At 35.2% G+C, this 12,308-nt stretch overlaps 1 protein-coding gene across 4 annotated transcripts in view; it reads left to right on the forward strand.

Moving 5' to 3' along the window:
- The window catches only part of LOC138324921 (receptor-type tyrosine-protein phosphatase epsilon-like), a 110,541-nt gene that overhangs the window by 22,772 nt on the left and 75,461 nt on the right, over window positions 1–12,308 (forward strand). For all 4 annotated transcript variants that reach the window (XR_011208704.1, XM_069270172.1, XM_069270171.1 and 1 more), the window contains exons 3-5: window positions 4,847–4,987; window positions 9,562–9,667; window positions 11,952–12,016. Coding sequence is in view for 3 of the 4 variants with exons in the window: in XM_069270172.1 (XP_069126273.1) it covers window positions 4,918–4,987; window positions 9,562–9,667; window positions 11,952–12,016 (241 nt within the window). In the remaining variant the exon portion in view is untranslated. The remainder of the gene's footprint in view (window positions 1–4,846; window positions 4,988–9,561; window positions 9,668–11,951; window positions 12,017–12,308) is intronic.

The following is a 12,308-nucleotide window of genomic DNA, read 5'->3' on the forward strand; positions in this document are numbered from 1 at the left end:
ACAGGGATGTGACAGCGGGGAGATTACTTAGTGATCTGTATAAACACATGGAAAAAAGAGGTGGCAGGGGAGATAACTTAGTGATGGGTATATATCCATGGAAAGGGGAAGTGACAGGGGAGATAACTTAGTGATCTTTTTATATACAGAGAATGGGGAGGTGACAGGGGAGATAACTTAGTGATCTGTATATATATATTGAAAAGGAAGGTGGCAGGGGAGATAACTTAATAATTTGTTTATATACAGGGAATGGGGAGGTGGCAGAGGAGATAACTCAGTGATATGTATACATACATGGAAAGGGGAGGTGGCAGGGGAGATAACTTAGTGACCTATCTATATACAAGGAAAGGAGAGGTGGCAGGGAAGGTAAAACAGTGATCTGTCTATATACATGGAATGGGGAGGTGACAGGGTGATATTTACTAAAAAGAAATTTGTAGTTTCTGATACACTGTGTTGTCTTTCTTCATAAACAACAGTAGAACTAAAGTACTCTATCATCATTCTACTATGACCTTGAATTAATTCATACACATTCACACAGATATATATCTGCCAATAGAATCTTCCATTTCCATGGTAACCTTGTCCTACTTTCTAGTATAGTGTCCCTGTCAATGGTATCTGCATTCCCATGGTTACCGAGTCATACTATGAATATTTAATTCGCCATTGGTCTTGGTCATGATACATTACTTTAACATTTTAAGACTTTAAAGGCCCACTACCTTTCCGGAGCAAAATATAAAGATTTCTTAAAAACATTAATAACGTCAGAAAATATGTACCGATGGCCTAAGAAGAGGTTGCAACACCAAAGATATGCAAGATTTACCACGTAATATATGAAAACAGTGAAAAGTCATTTCATTGTTTTGCCGTCTGGCGCAGTGATAGTCAACTACCACGCGGTATTTAGGACAATGGCGGGAATCATAAGACGACCCGCGTTATGAAAATTAACATTTTATTTATTTTGATTAAATTGTTCAGAAGGTGATGATATATGTATTATGAACGGTAAGTCAATAACTTTTGCGACTCTACAAAATTATTGATCTCGTTTTACATTCCCATTTTAAAAATAAAAAGCCGTTTCGGAAAGGTAGTGGGCCTTTAAATTTCACTGAGAGATATATTTAGCTGATGCCAAATCTTAAGAGAATCAGTTTGCTATTGCATGTTTGACATGCTTTTTAGAATATTTAAATTTTTAATACCTAATGTAGTTACCTGTCTGACTTACCTAGTGTCTCGTTAACTACTGTTACCTGAATAGGTGTGACAAGGATTCATCAGTAATTAACATGCATAGCTGGAGGCAGTCCATATTTAGAATGTTTCAATTATTTATGGCAGAGGAATCCCCAAGGTCTGTTTTGCTTGATTCATATAACTTTTTGTAATAGTTTTATAGTTTAAACATGGAGTAGGCAGAATTATGGTGTTGGAGGCTTGGAGCCGTTCACTCGTGAATATTAATTAATGTACACATATGAATTTTTCATTCAAAATTTTGACAGGAAATTTAAATCTAACCTTTCAGCAACACAGAGTGTATATGATACCTAATGGTTTAGTTAATTATTCGATAATGTCTCTGAAACACAAGTGATGAATGATGATATAATCGGTAGAGCATCTGGCTCGTGATTGGAGATCCTGGGTACGAATCCTGGTCTGGCTGCTACATTTTCTCCTCCTCTACAATGTAAACCTGATTCAGCTAGATTGCTGCCTGTACTTACAATGACAGACTGGCTGTAAAATTGTCTGTGTCAGACAGTATTGTAAATCTTCACCTACACTCGACATTAATTATTCATATTTGGTCTCCAAAAAACTTTCTGTAATGCCAAACGTTTCCGCAAATTGCCTGGTTAGGAGTAATAAAATAATTGATGACTGTAATGATGTGTGAAAATATTCTACAGAAAGATTTCTATTGTTTTCAGATGAATGTCAAGGTTTTAATGTTCTGTCAGCTTCAAGTGGTTTATAATTATACATGTAATTATTCTAACGCTGACTCTCAAGGTAGTTTATATAAACACAGTTGTTACAATATCCTTTAAAATGTGTCATTTTTTATAACCCCAAGTATGTTTTTCACGGTTTTCAAAGGTATGAATAATGCACCTTTTATAAGAAATTGATGAGTTTTACTGCAATTGAGAAAAGAAGGTAAAATTGTCTGAGCAAGCAAGCTGTTCTTACAGGTGTTGGTTAAATAATGATAACTTGCTGTAGAAAAGTATATAAAAAAATTGCATATATATGTAAATATTTTTGTTGGCATACAATTTACTTATAATATTATAGGAAAATATGAATAAAATGAGCTGATAAATTAGCAATATAATTTACTTTATATGTTTTAGAACATGATGACTAGAAGTGTCTTGCCTGACAGAGTACAGATGGCTATAGCTATAGTGTTATAAATACTGTACCTAGCCCACAGCTATTGTATTTTAACATCTTTATCTAACTTAGAACTCCACTGGTCTCCAGTCTATACCTGTGTATACTGTGTCCAAACAGCTAGTGAATGGCTGTAATTTACACATAATAGGTCTGACCGACACAGTTGAATAAATTCCTTTCCACAACACCGTTAAGACACCCGTGGAAACTGACTGTCCCAAGGGCATATACTTTACATTGTCCTCAAACTTAGTTTTAGTGATAATAACAGAGATTCTAGGACCGATGTTTTATAAGTCATCTAGCTTCTGTGCGGGGCCGTATATGGCTGGGTGATACATACGGATGTAATAGTTTTCCAGGAGCATCGGTTTAAGGGAAGTTACTGAAGGAGATAGTTGGTGATATATTCTAATTTAAATTGTTGGACATTATAAAAATTCAGGAGGATTTGCTGTGATTGCAGGAGAAATAAAAGGTAATCCACCAATTCTGTCTGAAATTTACCATTGGTACACATATAAGGTGAACATCCTATATTTAACAAAGACAACAATTAATTAAGTTATAGACAAAGCAGTACCATGACAAAAATAACAAGCACACAAACAGTTGTTTACTACGTGATTTTTCTATGCCGATAAAAAAACCAAAAAGAAGTTCTGATACAAAGTCATTTTGGTGATAGTTTTAATTACTTCATTGCTCAAATCCATCATCCAGTAAACTGAAAAATTGGTGGGGGGTCTTATTTGCAGACATCCCCCCTAAGTCTGAAAATGTGTCAAAATAGGTGGGAGGGGGTCTTATTTGCGGAAGGGGTCTTATTTGCGATCAGATACAGTATAAGTATAGGTAGAGCTCTGTAGCTAGTAAACAACCTAAATCACTATACAGTTAAACCTGTCTATAGAGACCAAGCAACAGAGGACAAATAGTCTTTATAGCTAGGTGGTCTTTATACACAGGTTGGACTTGGTGAAATTGGTCATTTTGGACTCCATAGCAAAGTGGTCATTAAGCAGGTGGTCATTATACAGAGACGGTCACTGAGACAAATACTACTGTATATCATCAAAAGTGGTGTGGAAATGTTTCTGCACAAAAAGACCTACAGTGAGCACAGAAGCGTTTTTTGACAATACATGTATTTGTCAGTGAATTGCAGAAATGAAAATCTTTACACAGGATTTTTTACCCATTAGTAAATATTCATCATGGTTTTATTTTTAGGAGTTTTAAAATATTTACTCCCAAGTAAATCTTTTGTGTGTTACAAAATTAGATCAGGCAACAATGCCAACAAGTGATGATTTTTATGTGAAAAATTACACACATTTGAATTACATGAGAACTCTCCTGTCACGAGAGGTATATAAATATGGCCGCTGAAGTGTTCCTTAATGTGTTTTCGTGATTACACTACTGTGTATATAGGCATTGTAATACTCTGGTGATTAATATCGATATGGAGATCCATGAACGTAGCAGATAAATTGTCTGGAAGGAACTGTAACAAAACAATTCACAGCTCTTTTCTTGTTATAAGATGGATGACTAAAGGTTTGCATGTATAAAGTAAAAATAATTTGTTTATCTATATTTTACATCAAGGGCTTCTAGCTTACAAATTGACCTACAGACATAAGGCACTCAACATAAAGCTTAATTACGTTAACATCATTTTTGTATATTATCATTTCAAGGTCAGTCACTTTATGATTAATAAGCACTTCTTAAATTTTTGTTGCTTTCAAATCTTACTGTATATATATATGTAGAAGTTACTGAGTGATCAAATTATATTCACATTTTCACTGCAAACCATCTATCTCACCTTTCCAAATGCAGTTGTTTTGCACATGAAATACCGTCCACATATTTTGACCATTATCATTGTGACATCACAATTGTCATTCCAGTAATCACAGAAGATGGCTGTTCCAATGGCTGTTCCGTCCTTGATCATATTATGTTGTTGTATGTCTACTCTTTGTAATAGAGGAAATCTTGCCCTTTATATAGTGCTTTCTTCCCTTAAGTATGCTACCTAAAAGACACCCAGACAAAACCACACTCCACCCATGACATTATACTGACAACAATCAGTGGTCCCACTCCCCTTATGCTGAGCACTAAGCAGGAGTAGAAAAAATCAGTACTTTACTGTGGTGTGCCTTGGACAGAGGGACATAACCCAGAACCGTTCTTACAGGGGTGAACACTCAAATTAAGGCCAAAAGTGAGGCAATGTCAAGGAAAACCCAAGGAAGAAGAAAGTCTGGAAGAAATGAGAAAGATACAACCCCAAATTTAGTTGCCTTTAACAATCATGCAATGAAGGCTACTGAGGTACAATACTCACACCTACATACCTACACTTCATAATGATATCCATATTTGTCTTTTCCAGAGCTAGTTCCTGATCCTACAGAATGACATGACAATCATAGAATCTGGTACGGTGGAACAGACGACACAGGAATGGATCCTGGAGTTATCTCCCCTAATCAGACAGACTCTGGCACTTGGCTGCCAGGAGTCAATGATACAGGTAACTATATATTCCAAATACCCAGTAAGGTTGAACAAATGGCTTTGGAATGGTTATCAGCTAGAGTTAATTAATAGAGAATACATGGTTAGTATCTCACAATATAAGGTTTATTTTGGTGTGGGAGACTTAGGAAAACCGAGATGATGAGGCTCTGCCGAGTCATCTGGGCTTTCCATGTCGAGCACCAAAATAAATCTTGTATTGTTAGATACTAACCGTGTATTTTGTTTATCCTGCAACCATTATGACATTCAAATCAAAAGCAACTTACCAATTATTTACTTGGTTTCGCTCAAAGCGAAATGCTTCCTTGATGCGCAGGAAAAGATTCATTCAGAAAATCGAAGGAGAGTGTACTCCTTTTTACTACCGTAGGAAATATATAAGCGCTTTCGCAAACAGTAGTAGTATTTCTATTCAGTGTGTAATATCACTGAAACAATGTGAAAATACTGAAAAACCAATAATTACCCATCAAAGAGTTACTTTACAGTACATACCTTTACCATGAACCAAGAAAAAAGACGACACCGCCATACAAGATTTTCGTCATTCCGGTGAATGTGACGTCACTTTTTAGTGGGGCTGAATGACGTTTCATTCGCTGTAAGGTTAAAGTTTGGGTCAAGTTACGAAATATTCCATCGGATTTGGAACAAATTCATGTGATCGTATTGACGATAAAGCATTACCGTATTGACGGATAAAGCATAAGTTTATTCGGCAGTAGTTATTCATCAGTATGTGGGGCAGTTGCAGGATAATACTTGTTCAGGACATGTTACGAAATATTCCGTCGGATGTGGAACAAATTTACGTGATCGTATTGAAGGATAAGGCATTTCCGTATTGACGGATAAAGCATAAGTTTATTCGGCAGTAGTTATTCGTCAGTATATGTGGGGCAGTTGCAGGATAATACTTGTTTGCTCACCTGGTCCAAAGAACCAAGGTGAAGTTATGCCATACCGTGGCATTTGACGTCCGTCCGTCAAACAATTCTTAAAATTAAGTTCTTCTTCAAAACCACTGGTAATAATTGGATCTTGGCTTGTTGCATCGTTATAGATTGAGGATTCTGTATTGTACAAAAGCTCCCAAGGGGTGAGGTCAGTTTGGTCAGACTGTTTTTTCTGAACAACATAAATAGATATCATGGACAAAATCGACTAAATTTGCTTGAATTTTCTTTTGAATGAGACGACTGCTACCTTTTTAAATCTTTAACTGCAGTAAATGACTCTGGAGGGGAAGGTTCTAATTTAAGTGTTTGTTATATCAAATATGGAAGGTTTTTTTATGAGTTTAATGTTTAATGTTGTTCTCTTTTCCAAATGTCAATGTGTATCCAGGCTCATGTCTTGATTTTGTGGTCAGGAAATATTTTTTTGCAATAATATGATTTGCATGTAAAACAATTTTATGTATTTTCAGTTTTGTCACAATGGGAAGTTTTCAATTTATCTGCAAATTGATTTAGCTGTTATGCACTCGGTCAATACATGTTGCACCATTCCACAAATATTGCACTGTTATCCTGAACCTTGAATAATTATAAGTTATTTCAATCAAAACTAATATTAATAGTAAACAATAATGCGTACTGTGTATTGCAGCAGTAATTCAATTGCCCTCAACAATAGAAAACCAATTCCATAAACAACTTGGCTCATTGAGTCCACATAACTCATGCATCATCATGCATCAACATCATTATTATAAACCCTCTCCCCTCAACCCCACCTACCTAACAAAATAAGAGGGAGGGGTTTATACTGGATTCAGTTTATCTGACTGTCTATCTTCAGACACAACCATGACTGACATTATTAATTTCTAACTTCTGGACAGTTTCAATCTATGAAATTTGGTTGGCAAATAATGTACCAGGTACATTTATGTATACATTGCATAAAAGTTACTCTATAACTGCAACTTTTCAGGGTTATATCCCCTTGTTTCAATGGGGTTGGGGTCCATAAAAGATCTGAGAGTTTTATCAAATTTACATGAAGTAGTTAACATAATTTTGGTTTTAGCTTTATGGGTGTGACGTCATGGGAGCGTGTGGCCATTATTGCCTACACAAAGGATTTTTGTGATATTTAATTCAGAGAAAACAACAAGAGTTTTGCCCCACCAAGGTCATGATATCACAATCATTCTTTACATAGATTGAAAATTTTAAAAGTAGGTTATATTAAATCCCGCATGTATACCAGGGAGATTGCCTTCATAAAATTCTTCTAATTTTACTCTATAGCGTTAATTTAGATATCTTTGCAATAGTCATAAAATATGCCCAAACGGGTAGCAGGTGTCAAAATGTTTAACAAAGATGTTTTTTGAGAGAAGTTACAAAGGACAATTTTGTTCTATGTGGAGATGCTTTGCTAAACTGCCTGACTGCTTTCACTTCAATTCAATTCTGTGATTTTATTCAGAGAATGTACAACAGCTGATGCTTTGATAGAGCTGTCTTAGAGCAATGTTCTATCTGTAAAATATATTCCATGAGAAAATGATGACGAGGTACTTAAAACAATGTGTTGCTGGTGATGCCCTAATCTGAAGTTGACACGACAACTATCACCAGAGAGATTTTCCGAGACGAATTGCAAAACTTTATTCAAACTCATTTTGTCTTTTTTTTCAGAAACAAAGCACATTAAATCTCCATTTGTTACACTGAAGAGATTAAGTTAATCTTGCATGAGGAAGAAATAATCCCAAACTTTATAATGACATTGTATTCCATTAATAATATTTTTCCAAACATCTTTAACAAATTTTTATTTGCTGAGTGCATGCCTGACATTTTATACATCCCATCAGGCTCGTACCAAACACGTATAAGTGAAAAGTTCAGAAATGTACAGAGACCTTAATTATCAAGTGTAATTTTAATGCTTCAAACTCTGGATGGGAACCATTTCCTGATGTGAAGTTGAACACCTTTTAATGTCTTCTATCTGAGTGAGAAAGGTTTTCTTTATAAGACGATAAAACTCACTGATTCTTAGCTGACAGCTGGGTTATCACTCTTTTTTTCAATTGTTCAAATGAACATATAGATTGAAATGTTCACAGTTGACATAGGATACAGATGTGGTATGTTTTAGGTAGTGCTGCAAAGATAAACTGTGGGACGATATATCCCAGTACATATGTATAAACTACACAGTTCGTTTCACGGTATTATTTTTCTATATCACAGTACGCCTCACTAATTTCAGGATTGGGGAGAAATCTGGAATTTTTGAGTGGTTATTAGTATCTTCCTACAAACAAACATGGCAGCGCTTTAAATACCCGGAGACACTGTAGAATTAAAAGAACCCCCTGCAACTTTCAAGCCAGACATAAAAAAGGATTTTGTATTCCATATTACCAGGTATTGAAAAAAATGGGGCAAAATCGACAGTGAAAGAGTAAAAAATTTTCACTTTTTGACATACTGATTATTTGATACATATCATAATATGTATCGTATTGTGGGGGAAGCTTATCGTTGCAGCACTAGAGGGTGGGGATACACTGTTGTTTAGTTTATGGTGACGTGAGGCATTAATTTCACACTATTTCCCATAATTTTCACATGACTGCTATTTTTCTATTTTTGCTATTTTGCAGAATTTCATTGTAGGTGCAAAACAATAAGTAATAGATAAATCATATATATATATCATAATAGCCATATTTTGAAAATTTTCATGACATGACATTTTGATTTTATGGTTCTAAGTGCAAACCTGAAATCTTTTACCATCACAAATGACTGACTATTCCTTAAATTTAGACAGGGTGTTTTTAAACATTAAAGGTGATAGGTTTGAAAGCTTAGGTTTCTTTTGAAGATGACACATCAGACTAGGAAGCTCTCTGTGATAGAATGAAGAACAAACTATATAACTGACACTGTGAGCTGAACTCTGAGAGAAATAATGATTTCCTTCGGGACTGATAAAAGGCCATTTCCCAACAAGTGTTTCTGAAAGACGGGCTATGATTGGCGACAAGACTAACAGGCCGAGCCTCTGGAGGATTTCATAGCCAGATCAATGACAGAGGACTAGGAAATCCTGACAGACTGTTGAAGGATTACCGTGTGAATCTCATTACCAAGATTTACGCTTAAACCATCTTCTTTTTATTCCCTTCTCTCTCAAAGGATTAATCTCATTAATAACACTTGACCTCAGTTCATTATTACAGAAAGACGTTTCATACCATTTGCCATATTGGCCTGCAGTTTGATGGGCACTGTCAGGCTGTTCAATGATCAGCCAGACCAATATTTCTCACATACAACTCCATTATCTAGCAGGAGTGGAATGTTTCCAAGCTATACTCAAAACCTTGACCTTAAGTCAGGATCACAATAAAAAAGCAACAAACAAATAAACTTTTAAAAGTAACTAAGGTATCCGACAACTTCACTTGGAGCCTGTCACATAACAAAAGGTACCAGCTGATTTTTTATGGGATTATAGTACTTGATTTCTAAAAATATGTAACAGATGTTGAGTCTCATTACCGACTATGTCTTTGATATTTTGATATTTTTACAGTGGTTGGTCCCCACCCTAGCTCAGGGACCAACATCCTGGTGTGGAGCTTGGTCTGTGCCTGTATCACAGTGTTCGGTCTGGGACTGGCTACATGCAAGTTCTTTAGGTGAGTAATAATTAGGAGTTAGACAGTTTTCAGAATCCTATAAGCCTATATACCATGAACTGGCTGTTCATTTCAAGGAGTTGCTTCCCTTCGTTTGAAGACTAGAAAGTGATGAGAAAATTTGAAATATTTTACCTGCATTTTATGATTATCCGTAAATAGTTTTGATATATATAGCAATGGTCTAGCAGGAGCTGACCAGCTGGTAAGGCTTTTGTTGATCAACACTGTATCTAATTAATCCGTCAGGTTTATTATCATCAAGTCCCATCAGATGTCTCTCCTCACACAATACTTTGAACATCTCGTCTCATCTTAAAATGACTTCCTGTTTTCATGTCGTGTTTCTATCACCAATGACATGTTGTATTCAGTTAGATCCATTCTAGGTCACAACTTAAGTAATCTGTGATTTTCAATATCGGAACTTGCATTTTATTACCATGGAAATTCCTACTACGTACAAATACATAATGCCAGCCCTTGATTCTTAGGTATTGATTATTATGAAATTTCACACTAATGAGTTGATACTAAATATTACTTATGACAATGGGAGCCAAAAATAAGATCAAGGACTCAAGGTTATTGTACAAATTATGCTTTATTCCTTTTATGTCCTGAGCATGGTTTTTGTGTCGCCTGCAAAGCAAGTGCGACACTTAGGTATCATTATGTTGACGTAGGCGTCCGGGAAATGTTTTCCGTGCTATAACTTAATTAAGTATTTATTCTCAGATTTCAACCAAAGTTTGTGTATAGCTTTATATCAATGAGATGCCAGATGAGTTTGATAATGGTCAAAATCCGTCAATATTTGAAAGAATAAGGGGACTTTAAATTGACAAAACAGAAAAATCCATGGTTTCTGCTCAATAACTTAAATATTTATTGTCCATTTTAAACTAAATTTTATAAAATGTATCAATTAGATCTCGGATGAGTTTAATAATGATCAAAATCTGTCAATATTTGCAAGAGTTAAGGGACTTTAAAATCGTCAAAACAAATAAATCCATGGTTTGCACTCGATAACTGTAGTATCTATTGTCTTATTTCAACCAAATTTGGTATATTGCTTTACATCAATGCGCATGAGATCTCAGATAGGGTCAATACTGGTCAAAATCCGTCAATATTAATACTGGTCAAAATCCGTCAATATTTGCAAGAGTTACAGGACTTTAAAATAGTCGAAACATGGTTTCTGTTTGACAACTTTAGTATTTATTGTCCGATATCAACCTGGTTATTAACAATATTTTCAACTTTGAATAACTTTTTTTTGTGATGCTGTGCTGGCGACACATCCACTTCCATGGAATTCTTGTCATTACAAAATAGTGACTTTAGAACTTGATGTGCATTCACTTACAACTTTTACAAACAACATTGATGGTCATATATGGAATATATAACTTCAAAGCATATTGGACCTTAATATACAGGTCCTGAGACACACATCCTCAATATCCCAGGGGTTACTATTACTGTCGTCATATCCACCCCTAAAATATGTAATAGCAAAACTGATGGCTTTGTGTATGACAACAGAAGAAACAAGTAGTATTTCAGTTTCACTATCATATAGTCCAATGGTGGATATGACAACAGTGATAGTAACCCCTGGAGTATCGAAGATGGAAGAGACAATAAAGTATCATCTCCATCAACTGTTCTCTGGTTCTATCAATAAAATTTGCATTATCAATGTCAGTAATCAGCCATCAAATTCAAAAAGCCATCAGGCTTCAATTGATCAAGTCTGTGTAAAAACACTTTTTGATGAAATCATTAGAGTTCACGTTTTCCCTTGTGACTGTTTCAGAGAGTGCGCTCTTGATGGTATGCATGAGATAATGTATCCATCTTTCTTTCTATCTGTCCTTTGGTATATCATAAACCAGAATTTATACGCAATACCACATGTGAGTGGAAATAAAATTTCACTCTAGTCAGACACCAAGTGAGACAGAAAGTTGGGTACCAAATGTAGGTCACTGTGGTCAATTCTCACTGTGGTCTACATTTGTTTGTTCACCTAGTCGGCCTGTTTGCATGCACTAGAAGTAGGTCACTGTAATCTACATTTGATAGTTACAGATTCACCTAGTTGGACAATGTTCCATGCACCAAAAGTAGGTCATTGCTATCAACATTTGATTGCATCAAAAATAGGTCACTGGTCTATGGTTGACAGTCAAAAGAAGCTTTGTAGTTTACTATCTTTGCAGAACACAAAGCTTTTAGTACAGATTGTAAAAGATTGATTTATGTATTACAGGGACCAGTATGAAAAACCAGAAAACAAACTGAAAAGAAAAAAGCGATCAGAGGTTGAGAAAAAAGGTAAGAAATTATAATATCTAGATTGTGTTTAATATTTTATAGAATAAGGGTCTATAGAAGGCATGTTTAGTTCAGAAATTATGGAGTATTCATCACAAAGGCACAGTGTCAATATCAATAGCAGAAAAACCTTTCTTTGACTTCTACAACATTTAATCAAAATTTACTAAAATTTTAAGAATTTCAAAGTAATAATTTGAACAAGATCTTTTGCATTAATTTTTGGGGACAAACTTCAGACAGATATAGTATCCATATAAAACCTGTAATATTAGTTTCCTTCCAAGGACTA

This window comes from Argopecten irradians, chromosome 6 (genome assembly GCF_041381155.1).
Source record: "Argopecten irradians isolate NY chromosome 6, Ai_NY, whole genome shotgun sequence".
NCBI classification, from domain to species: Eukaryota; Metazoa; Mollusca; class Bivalvia; order Pectinida; family Pectinidae; genus Argopecten; species Argopecten irradians.